This window comes from Saccopteryx leptura, chromosome 1 (assembly GCF_036850995.1).
Source record: "Saccopteryx leptura isolate mSacLep1 chromosome 1, mSacLep1_pri_phased_curated, whole genome shotgun sequence".
Taxonomy (NCBI): Eukaryota; Metazoa; Chordata; class Mammalia; order Chiroptera; family Emballonuridae; genus Saccopteryx; species Saccopteryx leptura.
This window is the reverse complement of record NC_089503.1, coordinates 163,694,719-163,710,473: the sequence shown is the minus strand read 5'-3', so window position 1 is coordinate 163,710,473 and position 15,755 is coordinate 163,694,719. Positions and strand designations below refer to the sequence as shown.

Below are 15,755 nucleotides of genomic sequence, written 5' to 3'. Positions count from 1 at the left end.
GCTTGGTTTGTCAGAGGATCGTCCCAGAGAATGTGGCTGCGATTTTAAATGTCACTCTCGTTTTAAATTCTCACGGGAGAGCCCAAATTGACAGAAAAACTAATTCCATGAGTGTCGTGGGGCCACGTTTAGACATTTCTGACCTCCTAAAATGAATGATAGACAAGGGGACAATTCCAAGTCTTTGTTACTTTACCTTCCCCATCGTCACCCTAGGTCCTCGTGAACCATGAACCCACTCGACCATGGTGGGGAAAGTTCCTGCCTGGAGATGAGAGAGATGTAAGAATGAGGGACCCCAATTCAGGTGCAAGTATGGGCACATTTCCCTTCAAGCACACTGACCTGGGAAAACTCCCTTTGGCAAAACACATAAACCAAGATGTAATCTTCAGATCACAGAAAGGATTCAGGGCAGGACTCTTTGAAAACACTGCAATGTTTCAGATATGGGATTCCAGGGAGCGCTCTGGTCTAGAAATCAATTTTGGAAAGCCAGCCTTGAATTAGAAAAAGAAAGAAATTTGATGTATACGATCATTCCTGTAATAGGTCATTTCACCCTTGCATCCTTGGATAAGTACACTAAGAACACAAAGCAAACATTAATTTTCTCTGGGGATAGTGCCTTGACTGAAGTCTAGTCCTCAGCCCAAGATGGACAGTTATTCAAACAGTACAAAGGGCAGTAAGGGGGGACCCACAGCTGAAACTATCCCAGAGCAGAGAGATGGTCCAGGAACTCTGTGACCAGGAAACAAGTAATCCAATCAAAAATCTTTCTCTTCCTTTTTTAAACCCTGTAGTTTCATCACCAAGCAAATCATAAATTGCCTGAACAGAGACAGAAACAAAGTAGTTGTTCAGTAAGCAAGTACCTTTGGAGCCATGAGAAGCATCACGCCTGTTACAGTTTATGCCAAATTTACACAAATAGCAGAGTGGCTCTTTAATGCAGTCTTGTGAATTCAACCCTGAAGAACTGTAGAGAAAAACTGTATATATGTATAGTTTCCTTCAGAAGGAAACTGTGTATTTTTTAAACTTTTGGGAGAAAGTTACCAGTTCAGGCAGTATTTATAGACATGATCCAAAGAATGCTGATGGGAAGCCTTTCAATCAGGGTAGTCAATCTTTTTACACCTACCGCCCACTTTTGTAACTCTGTTAGTAGTGAAACTTTCTAACCACCCACCCATTCCACATAATGATGATTTATAAAGTAGGGAAGTAACTTTACTTTATAAAATTTGTAAAGCAGAGTTACAGCAAGTTAAAGCATATAATAATAATTACTTAACAAGTACTTTATGTCAGATTTTTGCTAAGTGTGGCAGAATAAATCTTTATAAAACAACTTACTATAGTTACATCTATCTTTTTATTTATACTTTGGTTGCTCCACTACTGCCCACCATGAAAGCTGAACGCTCACTAGTGGGCAGTAGAGACTAGGTTGACTACCACTGCTTTAAATGATCATTCTGCAATAACAGTTCATCCATCCCTTTGGCTTATGTTTATTAGTACTTTTTTTTCCTTTTCTTAACCTAGTGGCATAATTTATCATAGAAGGTTGAATATAGTTCTCCAAAAAAGTATACATTTATTAGTAAAAGAAAGTTTCAAAGACCACATTCTAAAGAAAGAATTATTGACGTAGCTTACACTCCGCACTGTGCAGGTTTCTCTGACCTCCCTACTGAATCTCTGTGACTCTCGTTAGCATCTCTTGGTCAGGAGACCATCTTCCTCGTAGCAAGAAACAGTCCTCCACATCAATCTTTCGTTTTACTGCTACCGATGTGTGTATATCTTCCCTGTAACCCTGGGTGTGGCTTGTTCTCTGTTTTAACATCCTCGTTGTACATCAAAGAGAAGGCTGAATTCAGTCTTCTGGGTAGAAGGCAAAGAGAAGAAGCAGTAAGAATTTTGTCAGAACTCAGATGAATGGGTTTACAGTAACCTTGGCTGTTGGTCACGATGCTCACGAAGGACCTCTGTCCATGCCTGGAAGGTGAGCCAGCAGAGGTGTCGCAGGCGGGGTGGAGGACCAAGCTAGCATGGGTACCGGTACGATACATCCAAACCCTTTCCAACTGTTTACATTTTCTAGTGCTGAGCCAAATGTAACTAATACTTACTAAGCACTTTAAAATAACTTATAATGATGTTTAAATATTTCCAATAAGAGAGACGGGAAGCGCCTTTGCAGTTAAGTGCCTCTTGCAGAACCAGTTCGAGCAGGCACAACCTGGCCACCAGTTTAAAAGCCCAACTTTCTTATGGTATGGCATTTGTCTCACATTTTGTTAATAAATAGCCAAAGATTTTATTGTTATTATTATTATTATTATTATTATTCCATCTCTCCTTGAAACAAATGTGGTATCCAAGGCTCACACTATCTATAGCAATTCCTGACCAGTTCCTCACTGCTTTTCATTTGGGGGACAGAGATGTGGGGATGGATGGGGGGGGGGGTGTTTAATGCAAACTTAGGGTTCAACATAAACACAAAATCATCCTGGACGCATTTCATCAGCAAATGCAAGGCGGCCTTTATCATAAAAGCATCCTGAGATCCCAGAATAGACAGGCACTGAGGTCCAGGCTAGATTTCATAGTACAGAGCCTAAAATATTGGATAGGAGTTACTATGGTAACTGAGAACTGAGTCTGGTACATTGAACCTTTGAGTCTGCGTATTATGCAGCTTTCTTCACATTCTCATTTCTGTCCAATTGGAAAAGAAAGCAGGGATGAGGAGTGGCTGCCTCAGTTTACCCCCTTAGCATGATGTGTGTAAACACACACACGCACACACATCTCTACATATTTCCATCAGAGGTTTTTTATAAATACAGTGTATAAAAGCTGCACTGTTGACACCAATAAACATCAGAAGAGACATTCCAATGTAACAATGTCCCTCTCTAATTGTCTGTGTGTGCATTTGTATGTCATTTTGCCTTTTTTCCTTGACTCTCTGCCTCCCTGTCATTTACTCAGAGGACCTCTTGGGTGGGGGCCTTACAACAACAGGATGGCCCTAGCCAGTTAACTTGGTCAGTTAGAGCATTGTTCCTGAAACACCAAGGTTGCAGGTTCAATCCCTGATCAGGGTACATATGGAAAGCCAACAGTGAATGCACAGCTAAGTGGAACCACAAAGTGAGTGCTTCTCTCTCTCTTCCTCTCCCCATCTCTCTCTGTCTCCCAAAAAAAAAATCAATCAATACAAAATATTAAAAATACATTTAAAGCCTGACCAGGTGGTGGTGCAGTGGATAGAACGTCGGACTGGTATGCGGAAGGACCCAGGTTCGAGACCCCGAGGTTGCCAGCTTGAGCGCGGGCTCATCTGGCTTGAGCAAAGAGCTCACCAGCTTAGACCCAAGGTCGCTGGCTCCAGCAGGGGTTTACTCGGTCTGCTGAAGGCCTGCGGTCAAGGCACATGTGAGAAAGCAATCAATGAACAACTAAGAAGTCGCAACGCGCAACGAGAAACTGATGATTGATGCTTTTCATCTCTCTCCGTTCCTGTCTGTCTGTCCCTGTCTATCTCTGCCTCTGTAAAAAAAAAAAAAATACATTTAAAGAAAAAAATAGCAATAGGATGGTCACCAGAAGTGAGGCTAAGCGAATGGCCAGTGTCCACCATCTCTCTCTGAGTGACTCAGGACAAAAAAAACAAAGGGTCAGACTGCCGACACCACGTATTCAGGTGAAAGGGTACAGGCCGTCCTGGCTGGTGTTCAGCCTGGAGGACAGGGCTTTCATTCGATAGAGATCATTAGTCACTGCAGTCCGCGTTTCAGAGAGTCCCCCACGCGCGCGTGCATCCCGTTGGTTGGCAGTCACTGGAGTGGACCAGATGGTCCATTAGCATAGGCTCGGCCAGGCAGAGGCTTCTCAGAGTCATTTAGAAAATGTCAAACAGAAACAAGAACCCTGTCACTTTCTATTAGAATTAACGACGTCAAGCCCTGGACACAGATTTCACCTTGGGTCAGAAAAATTAATACAAAATTACATGAATTGTGCAATACACTGGGTTAAGACCGGTCTCCCCCTGGGGACTCATTTGCTGGCGATATAATGATCCCTCTTCTTTCGGAACCCTCAACCTCTCCCTTTGTAAGATATGAAAAGGGTTGACCTTGCTTGAAAGCTACCGGCATCTAATTGATGTGAGGAATATGCAGAATTTCAACAAGACGCTCTTCCCGAGCCCTTCTGTGGCCAAGGGACCGGGAAGGCAGGTGAGTGGGACGTCCTGAATACTCAGCCACAGAGGGAGCGTGTTTTAAGTTAGGAGGAACCCACCTCCATGAACCGAACCCAGGACTGTAGTAAGCAGAAATGAACTCATGTGCTTTTTCTTTCTTTTCTTCTTCTCTCCACTTAGATGTCAAAAACCTTGAGAACTTCCAGCTAGTGGAAGGGGTTCAGGAACAAGTCAATGCCGCCCTGTTGGACTACACCATGTGCAACTACCCGCAGCAAGCGGAGAAATTTGGGCAGCTCCTTCTCCGACTCCCTGAGATCCGTGCCATCAGCATGCAGGCTGAGGAATACCTCTACTACAAGCACCTGAACGGCGATGTGCCGTACAACAACCTGCTCATCGAGATGCTACACGCCAAAAGGGCTTGAGTGACAGGCCCTGGGAGAGCTCTGCTTTCCAAGCAAAAAAAAAGAGACTGGTTATGGGGGGAAGTGGGGGGGGAGGGAAAACAGAACAGGAAGAAAGGGGGATAAAAAGAAAAAATACTCTGAACTGCTCCAAGCAACACTAATTAAAAAACAAACAAACATTTGGCTTAAAAGGGATTGCGTTGAAAAAGGCATAATAATCAAACACTTAATAGCAAATAAATGACGTATCAGGGTATGTGTATTGTAAACTGTGAATCAAAAGCTTCCTGTCCCCGCCCCCGAGGGAGACCCCCCACAAGAGACATTGTTCTGGAGGGGACCGAACTCACAGAGGGTTACCAACACCGCACCAGAGGAAACAACACGGACCTAACAATTCTTGTATATTTAAACTGATCTCCGCTATGAAGAAATTTAGGAACTGATGATCTGTGTCATTAATTAGGCTTATATCAATACAATGAGAGACCGGGGTGGGGGGGTGGGGGGGTGGAAGAGGGCTAGTTTTGAGCTGACACAACTCCTTCTCCTGGGTGAAGCGGGACCTAAAACAATTCTCAAGAATCTATCAGCTACACCTGGAATAGCCCCTCCCCTCTTCCCTTCAAGGACCATCACCACCGTGGAACCTATGCTAAGGACTAAGCCACACCCACCTGAAGCTGCACCTGGGAAAGGCTAATTGAGATCTGCAAACCAGCTCACGAGGACAGTCTATGAACAATGTATGTTCGCTTGCCATTTTGAATATGTTCTAGTTTGTTCTGTAGTGTGTTCCTAATGTTTAAAAAAACAAAAACAAAGACTGCAGGTTGTGTTCTTCTTGGGATCTCATAGTAGCATCCACGGACATTAAGGGAAATGGCAACAAATGTTTCCAGCACCAGGCACCCATTGCCAAAGCAAGCTAGACCTTATTTCTTCTGCTACAGTTCCTGAAATGTGGCTTTGGCGTGGTTGCCTTTTATTTAAAAAAATTTGTGTGGTCTAAAGGTTTATTAAGATACATCATCTTTTTTCAGCAAACCACTCTTGTCATTTGTTTAAAAAATAAAGCACATGACCTAGTTTGCTGGGATGCCTCCCAGCCACGGTTCTGAGGCATTGAAAGGAACCGGAAGTTTGGAAAGCTATGCAAACAGGAAAGATGAGGTGGAGGGTAGGAAAGAGCTGATAAAATGATTAACTCGATCGAACATGCCCTAACACAGGAGGGAAACTGATTTTTTTTTAATTGATACGTGGCTGGTAAGATAGTCGAGGGGTTTAGATCACTTCCAAAAAGGGAGAGGAAAAGAGTGATACAGACCTCACTAAGTCATAGACCAAAGTCCTTAGAACAAACATTGGAGGGCGGAGGGGGAGGGGCCTCCAACCATCTTTATCAGTGTTATTTACGAGTAATACCCCTAGGTGTGGAAGTCTTGCCTTATTTTCACAATTCTGAAAGGTATAGCTGTGCAGATGTGAATCGACATTTAAAATAAAGTATTAATACATTTAAAGTCAAATAAAATAATAGTGTTTACATTCTTGAGGTCCTGCAGGTGGGGGGATGGGAGGGAGAGAGGGAGGGAGGAACATAGGACAGAGTAGCTAAAGCTGTAATTTCCTTAATGTTATTTTTCTGATTGGTCATTATTTTTAACAGGGCTTAATTATTGTATGTCGTGAGACACTAAAATAAAAATTTTAAAAACGGGAATCTCATTTAGACTTTAATTTTTTTTTTTTAGATTATCGGCGGCACAATCACTTGTAGAAACTGTAAAAAAAATAATAATAATAATAATAATAAAAATAAAAGTATCTCCTAGTCCCTTAATTTTTTCCCCCATAAATGTGTCTGGCTTTTGAATAGTTTATTTATATTGTATATCATAGTTTTGACTGTAGACAATTATGATGCTAATTTATTGTTCCTTGGTTTCACCTCTGTATAAGATATAGCCAAGACTAAAGAAACCAAATACATGTGTTTACTGTAGCATGCCTTCAAGTTAGTGGAACACAGTTCAGGGACAGAGAAGGGTTTTAATGAATTAAAATCATCCACTTGATTAAAAGGCCTGTAAATCTTCATAATTATTTCTGTAGTTTATTTAATATCTCTTGTAAATTATGTGACTCGTGGCTTCCTGTTCTCCAGTGAATTCAACACCAGGGTGGTAAGTTGTACGTGGTTTTCCTTTCCCGAGCGTTGTACGTTGTATACCAAAGACATTAGTTGCTACTTCTGTGTGTGCAAAGAGGGTTATTGTGTTATTGTTATTAGTCACCTCTCACACTCATCCCGTGTGAAGGGTGCCTGTGAGCTGAGCTGACCCGAGCATCCACCGTCCCTGGTGAGTATCAGACACCTGTGTTCTTCTCTTTACAACTCAAAGGACAACAGAAATGAGCTGACCAGAGCCCCTGTCCAGAACATTATCAGGTGGGCAGCATCATGGCTCTCCAGTTCAAAACCAAGATGGTCAGAAGACACAAGAAACAGTCCCATCATGGATGCGAAACAGCGGTGGGGGCAATTAGGAGATTAGGGGGATAGTTATGTGGAGGGTCTTGAATATTGCAAATACACACACACACACACACACACACACACATATGCACCATGTTTTCTGAGTTTAAATAAACAGTCCTCCCCGATGCATATGAAACCTAAAAAGTGCCAAATATTGGTGTATTGTTAACCTGGTAAATTACACCGTGGCTAACAGTTCCATCCACTCTGCTAGTGGCCCATTCAAAGATGGCAGGTAAAATTCCTCCAGTGTTCATGGGACATCATCTCCTTAGCAACTACCCCATGGATGACAAGGTTGGTTAGAAAAAGCAGATCCGACACCCCCCACCACCCCCTGGAAAGGGCCCAGCTAAGCCTGGTTGATCACGGTCAGTCTATGTGTGTAAAACAGACAATCTGTAACGTCCCGAGTGTCTGCACTACAGAGTTCCTCCAGAGACCTTGGACCCAAGTCCGCGCCGTGTTTATCAAGTGTCAAGTCGGTTACCTGTTGATGTTCTCTTACTGTATCCATGAAAGACACATTGTCATGTCTGTTCTTGCCAGAAATTTCTCAACAAACTGGAATTTTTTTTTCTCTCAGTATTTCAATAAATATCAATATGCCCAGCCTGATCATTTTTAAAAGTCTCGATGCTCTCGTTCTATTGGATACAGAAGCTCCTCAGTAATTAAGACCCTTGACTAGAAACAGAGTCAAGAACTGCCCCGCAAACAGACACTTTTCCTCTGTGGGTATTTTCTGGAATAAACCCCACCCAACTCCTGTCCTTAGTTGGATACTTGAAGCATTCGATGCAACATGTGCATCATATGTCTACACACAAAATGAAACATCTTATGTCACTTACTGTTATAACAGATAGGCAGAAAAATCTTACCATATCTAATTTTTTTTTGTAGCACTACTGTGACGAATAACTCTCCCAAGTGCTTTATTAATTCTGTTCATCCCCAGAACAGCCCCATGAGGTGTTACTACCCTCATCTTAAAGCTTCTCACTCAAAGCGGAGCACTGCTTAGTGGGGGCAAGAATCTGAACCCAGGCAGTTTGGCCCCAGGGTCCACACTCTTAAACACACCACACCGTCTCTAAACTAGGGCCACCCATAGGATTTGCTTCCAAAAGAAAAGGTAACAGAACACACCAGGCACCAAGTCACGCTGACTACACAAGTAGCAATGAGTTAGAGGTACAAGCCTTTGCAGTTCATGAGGTTTAACCCTGCAAAGGAACATATCTATGCTCCAGAGATGAACCTCCTTCCATACCAGTGAGCCTTTGAGCAAGAAAGAACCTACAAAAAGTCCAATTTTGGAAATTAATAATTATCTCTATTACAAAAGAGCACAAGAGTCACACAACATTTTCCAATGCTCATGAGCCGTGGTGACTGGCTGGCCCTCCCTCATCACAGTCCCTACCCCCTGGCATCCCCACCTCTTCCCTCTTAAGCAGGACTCATTCTCTCTTAGTCAGATATGAATTCTCTCAGGGTCCTACAGAAAGATACCAAGGAATCAGATGCAAACACTGCACTTTACTAGAGAACTGAGACTTTTTTTTCAAGTGAGAGGAGGGGAGATAGTGAGATAGACTCTTCATGTTCCCCAATGAGGATCCACCTGGCAACTCCCATCTGGAGCCAATGTTTGAATCAACTGAACTATTTTTAGTGCCTGAGGCTGATGCTCAGACCAGTTGAGCCACTAGCTGTGAGAGGGGGAGAGGGAGAGAAGGGGGAGAGGGAGAGAAGGGGGAGAGGGAAGGGAAGAGAAGCAAATGGTCGCTTTTCACATGTGCCCTAACAGGTGATCAAACCCAGGACGTCCATATGCCAGGCCGATGCTCTATCCACTGAGCCAACCGACCAGGGCCAAAGACCTTTTTTTAAGGGACTAAAGAGTGGCTAGCACACCATATCTCCCTTGTCAACCTCTTACTCAAAAGCACCTGTTGACATTCTGGGGAATAGAAAAATACATATATTCATAGTTATTTGATGTAACGTCCAGGAAAGTGTACAGTGTGACCACTCAGGTGATCACCATCACACGGGTCAAGCAAGACACCAAATATCATGTTTCTAGATGTTTTTACAAGCGGTCATATACATGTTTAAACATGGGTGGAGAGGGAAGGAGCATCTCGAAAGGCCTGCCTGTCAGCCAGCAGAAGTCATGGGGTGGGAGCAGGGGCCCCGCCGTCCCTGAGAACACTCCCAAAGCTGCTAAACCCACCAGCATGAGGCGCCCCGAGAATACCACAGCTCAGTAAGATGTGCACTTGACTGCTCCATCTGATATTCTCAGTAACTCTGAAGAGGTTCGTGCCCTTAACTGAGTTTGACGTTCTGTTTGAATCCGTTCCCGGTGTGTGTTTTCCTGAGAGCCCTGTGGAGAGAAGGTCTAGCCTCGCGCAGGTCATAACGCCGTGAAACTGAGTGATCCTGATATGTGCCTGGAACAACACAGGCCAGTTTTCCTTAGCGCTGAGAGGGAAGCGTCCAGGCACGGTCACCCAACATAAACACCCTGGCAGTTCTTCAATCCCTGTAGACATTCGTGTGACACTGAGAAGATTAATCATTCGGGGACTGATATCAGGCCGCAGTGGTGGGTTTTGTTGGTGGACAGGCTCAGAACCAACATGAAATGTGGCATGTTTAATTGTTGCTAGGATAAAGAAAAAGAGAAAGAGGCCAAAAGGGGGTGTGCTGTCACTAAGCATGTCCAGAGTGTTGCTGAAGTGAATTGGACAGAGATGAGGAAGAACCCTGTCCACTCAGGGGCGCTGGGCCCTCCACACTCCACTCCCGAGCAAGGCAGCGGGGGCCGGGGCAGGGGGGGGCAGAGCCGCAGAGAGGAAGAAACAGGGGCTTTAAGATTGGATGTTTCCTGAGGTCACACAGCTGGTACGGAGCCGGGACGCAGACCCAGCTCGGTCGAACCACACTGCCCAGGCATTTAACCACCCAGCAGGTGCTTCGTTAGGGTCAGGACAGATTCTACGAGACACACCATGGACGAGATGGGGATATTCGACTCTCTCACCTGCTTCTTTCTCTGCTCACCTGTGGGATGTACCCACCTTCCCTTGACTCCAGCCAAGATACATTCACACGAGGAGAAGGCAAGAAAACACGCCCTTATCATGTGGTCATGTCACATCCTGAGAAGTAACCCCCTGGAGCAGAACTGGGCACCAAGGGAAGGCAGTGTGGCTCCTTGGTTTCTGCTTTTGATGCTTGTTTTTTTTTTTTTTCTGTTTTTTTGTTGTTGTTTTTTGGGGGGGTTGGGGTTTTTTTATTTTGTTTTGGTTTGGGGTTTTTTTGGACAACCTCGGGACACTAACCAGACCTGGTGCACTTTTGACACTAAAACACAGGTGCCTCTTCCAGCTGGATGGGCATCTGATGTGTCACCCCTGTCCAGGGAGGATGTGACAGAAGGGGTGACATTTACATGTGGGTGCTGCTTACAGAGGCATAGAAGGTGGAGCCACAGAGGGCCACCAGAAGGACCCTCTCAGACAGAGAAAGCAAGAGAGACCAGGAGACAAGCTCCTGTGTGTGAGCTCAAAACATGGAGGGATTAAACAATTTTTAAAAAGGAGGTGGGATGAGGCTGTCATAGAGAGAGAAAAAAGGAAAAGCCCGTCATCTAGGATCAACCAGGTAACAATCAGAAGTGCACTTTTTTTTGTCCTAATATTAAAATGTCACAGTATTAGTCATTAAAAAACGGGGGCCCAAATAAGGTAACAGTGTTTGGGGGTGGAGATCCAGGGGTTTTATATCTCTGTGTGCGTGTTTTTATTTTAGCCCCTCCCCCCCCCCAAAGCATCCTCACAGCTTCCTACGTGTATTTAACAAGGTGCGGTTACAGCACTGAGGGCGCCGTGAGCGGCAAAGGAAGGGGCTTTCCGTCCAGCACTGATTTACGGCCCACGGAGATGCCAACTTCCTGTTTTTCCAGCCCTGCAGGAAGCTTTCCCAAATAGAATCCGATATCCAACAAAGCCTCCGACGGCCGTGGAGAGCCGAGGGGCGGCGAGGTCCACAGCAGGGCAGCCAGGCGAACCTGGGACGCCACGTGGTTTTGCAGGTTTGCACCCAATCTGTCCTCATGGTGGGGGACAAAGGAAAAGCCTGCTCACGTAGCCATCAGTTTGGTGAGATCCTCGTTGGGAATCATCTCGGTTTGCCTGTCAGGTCACCAAGCGGAAGCAAAGCTTGAGATGTCCTCCCTCTGTGTTCCCATCAGGGCTTTCTCTGGAGGCCAGGCATGGAAAATACTTCGAGTCATTCAACCAGTGCCTCCATGGGGTCTGTGATGTCAGCGGATTGGCAGGCATGGGATGAGGGGCACATCTGGGGACATCTCAGAGAAAGTGTCAGGCTCCCAGAGAAGGCACCTCCCCCCACTGCCTGTCCCCACAGCCCATGGCGTCCTCAACCACCCTGAAATCACGCCACCGCACACCCACACTAGCTACTACTCTGTGCCCAAAGAGCCCACCAATGTCTGCCCCCATGGCTGCCGGAACTGGTAACATTGTTTCTCCCTCATCAGACCGGGAGATTCCTCCTTCATAGCCCTAGGTCCCATCTCCACACCCCAGCGCCAACACCCTCCGTGATTCCGAACAGGCACCCAGTAAACAGTTCTTGAATAAACGGTTCTTATCCATTGGCTAAGCCTGCTCCGAAAGGACAACTTCCCAGCCTAGCTGCTTAGCTCACGGGTCCCTGCTCCTTGAAGTGTCTGTGGTCTAAGGACCAGCAAGTAGCTCCGCGGAAGGTCAGCCCCGCCTCAGACCTGCCTGCCGATGGGAACCTGCATTTCCGCAAGGTCTCCAAGGGACTGTCCACACCTGCCCGCCAGACAAGCACTGCCACAGGTGACAGAAAGCAGCTCCGTTTCATTTCTTTCCCAATAATTCCGTGGTTCAGAGGCTTAACCCTTTCCCTGAAATAGTATACAATTCCAAGCTAATCTGTAAAAAAGGAAAGTTCTTCCCTAAAACTCTCGTATGCCTATTTTAGAAGCAATTCAGACTGGAAAACATCAGTTATCATTTGCAGTTGATACCACTCCTGCAGAGAAAGGCTCTTTGGGGACCCAGAGGAAGAGTGGGACAGAACAGGGATGGTGACATGTGAACTGCACCTTAAAATACAATGTGAACTGCCCCTTAAAATACATATCAGAAAAGCCACAGAGGAAGGGAGAGATGGTCTATGACGGAGGGACAGGCAGGGGCACAGACAGCCCCACGGGCTCATAAACCCCCCATTATCCTGAACTGTTCGGGGTGGCTGGAACTTGAGTGCCCGTCGAGGGGGTCGGCTCAAAAAGACCCCAGGACAGTGGCATGGCTTCCCCCTTCCCCCGCGGCTTCATACAACCTTAGCTTTCTCTGTTAGACATCAGTGCTTCCGAATACGTACTGCAAAGATCCCGATGTGCCATGATTTTCACAAAAAGTTCACTTCTGAAAGCAGATGCGTTTCTTTGTGTATTTTTTTTCCTTTTTAGTCTGGAATAAGCTAGTCCCCAAGTTGCATTTAGCTGAAACTGAAAGGTACAGTCCAATGGACTCAAGCACCCTTCCTACAAATGAACGCACTTGGAGAGAAGGTCGGTAAAACAGCAGCTTCGGCCCTGGCCGGTTGGCTCAGCGGTAGAGCGTCGGCCTAGCGTGCGGAGGACCCGGGTTCGATTCCCGGCCAGGGCACACAGGAGAAGCGCCCATTTGCTTCTCCACCCCTCCGCCGTGCTTTCCTCTCTGTCTCTCTCTTCCCCTCCCGCAGCCAAGGCTCCATTGGAGCAAAGATGGCCCGGGCGCTGGGGATGGCTCTGTGGCCTCTGCCTCAGGCGCTAGAGTGGCTCTGGTCGCAATATGGCGACGCCCAGGATGGGCAGAGCATCGCCCCCTGGTGGGCAGAGCGTCGCCCCCTGGTGGGCGTGCCGGGTGGATCCCGGTCGGGCGCATGCGGGAGTCTGTCTGACTGTCTCTCCCCGTTTCCAGCTTGAGAAAAATGAAGGAAAAAACAAACAAACAAAAAAAAAACAGCAGCTTCTCCCCCATATCCACGGTGCCGCCCTCGGCCTGCTCAGAAGTCAAGAACTTCCAAGTATGAGGACCCGATGTTCAGCATTCTGAGAATCAGCTGAACACAGCCTGGAATTGAAAGGGGGGCAGTGGGGGGGAGGGGTGGCGATAAAATGAAATGACTCTCAGAAAATAGTGTACTCAGGCTTCTTGGTACAGAACCTCTGCGGTGAACAGCAACATTTGGCTGACAAAGAAACTGTTTGAGGCCACATACTGAAGGATTTTCTATTAATTACAGGGTCTGCTGTCCCTGACCTGGAAAGTGTACAGAGAGGGGCAACTCGCCCCCATGGCACCTGAAACACACAGGTGCTACCCCCACGCCATGGGAATTTCTCGTCCAATTGCAAGGACAGCCATCCCACCCCACCCCCCAGAAGTGGCAGAAGAAAACATCAGAGACCCTCGGAAGATGTCCCACATTTCTTTCCTTGCAGGTGTCACGTCGCGTGCCTGGCTTAGGCGCCAGGAGCCCAGGGACACTGCTCAGTACAGCCTGGTCACTCACACACTCACTGCTGCCCAACTCTGCTAACCATGTGCACATCTGGGGAGACTCTGGGGGCCCTGCCGGGGGAGGGACGGCCCAGCCTCTCAGCACACCTACCCCCAGGTTGCGACAGTAACAACAAGGCACTGGCAGGTGATGGGCATGGATGAAAGGGAGTAGCTAAGAGGCATCTGTGAGTTCCAAACACGTTCCTATCGTCACATTACCCATATGGTGACCGGCTGGCTTTGACCCTCACTCAGCAGCTACTCCTTGTAGCAGCTCCCCGACTGCATCCGGCTGTCGAGGGGACTCCTGGGGATCATACAGGGGCAGGCCTCGTGTGTCAGGGTCAGACCTTTTGGTATCAACTCAGAGGCAGGTGCAAAAGAGGGAGACGGAAGACCCAAGGAGAAAATGCCTCTGGCGTACTTCCGTCTGCTGTCCCCACGGCTGGGTGACATGCCGGTGGCACCCCACAGATTCTCAATGTCACGGTCCCCATAGTGGCTGGAGGACACCCAGGGGTGATGAAGGTACTGGCTGCAGTGGCCTGCAAGGGAGAGCGGTTGCATATCGTCTTGACTGTGTCGTGATGCGAAGAAAGGCTCTTTCACACAGAAGAGTGCCTGTCCTCCAGTCTCATCCTCGGTCGTCCTGAGGCACTGTCTCTCCCTCCCTGTGGGGCCATGGCTGCTGTCTCTGCTTGGGCTGTTCCTTACTCCTGTCAACCCGGCACCCCTCTCCCTGAACCATCACCTGCTGAACATAAGGTATGGAATCAGGCCAACACGGATTCCCTCATGTTATTTTCCTCAAAAGATCACCTATGTGTTTGGCAGGATGGCAGGAGTGATCACGGCAATAAAACTCTGCCTGGCTCTCTGCCTGCCAAGCTGTGCCAAGTTCAGCATCACGTCAGCTGGTGCTTCAGGGGTGGGGGTTGGGGGAGCAGTCACTTACACATCACACTCCACAAGAACAGAGATGGCTTCCAATCCGGGCCACTGCTGAGTCCTCAACACTTACTACCAGGAAGGTACGCAGCAAATGTTAGTGTCATCATCAGCTCATGTATTAATCAAGGGCCAGTTCGGTTGGGACCTGCCTTAATTGGAGGGCTGTCCCCGCCCTGCCTGTATTTCCTGATTCTGTCACTGTCACCTCACATCATGCACTAAACACAGACACTGCTGGGAAGGGATAATAAGCTCAATCAATAATGTCTCCATGGGAGCTAATTTGTCCACCATTAAAAAGCCAATGGCTTTACAAGACCCCCAAGAAAGTAAGACAGGGACCAGGTGAGTTATGAAGGTGGAAGGAAGTTCCAGGAATCTCCCCTCACTGTCTTTTTCCTTCATCTCTGCAACACCTCACCTTGACTCTTCTCCCCGAGAGCTGTCTGAACTGTTTGTCAGTCAGTCAACAAACACATCATCTTGGGGCTTCATTGTTAGTAAGCACTTCCCACATGCCAGGCCCTGTCCTAGACTCTGGGGATACAGCCAAGGACATGAGAGACAAGGTCTAGGCTTTCCTGGGGGGGATGGTGTTATGGAGAGAGGGACAATAAACAGATAAATAAACAATTCAATCTCAAGGAGAGATAAGACAGAGACCACAGGGAAATGATGCAGAGTGACCAGGTGGTCCAGGACAGCTTCTCTGAGAAGCGGGCATCTCAGGCAAGACCTTACTGACAAGAAAACAGTCATTCGAAAGGTCAAGGTCATCAGTTAGTGTAAAGGCTCCAAGAAAACACTGAGCCCATTCAAGGAGCAGCAAGAAGAGGTGTGTCGTCTCACGGGTCTGGCGTTTAACAGGACCCTGGGAAATCAGATATTGCCTAAGCTCCTCTGGATCTGATTTTCAAACACCTTGTCTCAATACCGGATGGAAGGGGGAGGAAGACAACTCATGCTCCATTTTTCCTTTAGAGAGAGAGCGAAAT

General features: G+C 47.0%; 1 protein-coding gene across 5 annotated transcripts in view; it reads left to right on the top strand.

The window, feature by feature from the left end:
- NR5A2 (nuclear receptor subfamily 5 group A member 2) overlaps positions 1-6,728 on the top strand; it is a 98,917-nt gene extending 92,189 nt beyond the window's left edge. For all 5 annotated transcript variants that reach the window (XM_066379873.1, XM_066379868.1, XM_066379871.1 and 2 more), the window contains one exon: positions 4,412-6,728. In XM_066379873.1, the coding sequence (XP_066235970.1) occupies positions 4,412-4,659 (248 nt within the window). In that variant the 3' untranslated portion in view covers positions 4,660-6,728. The remainder of the gene's footprint in view (positions 1-4,411) is intronic.
- Positions 6,729-15,755: the final 9,027 nt, after the last annotated feature.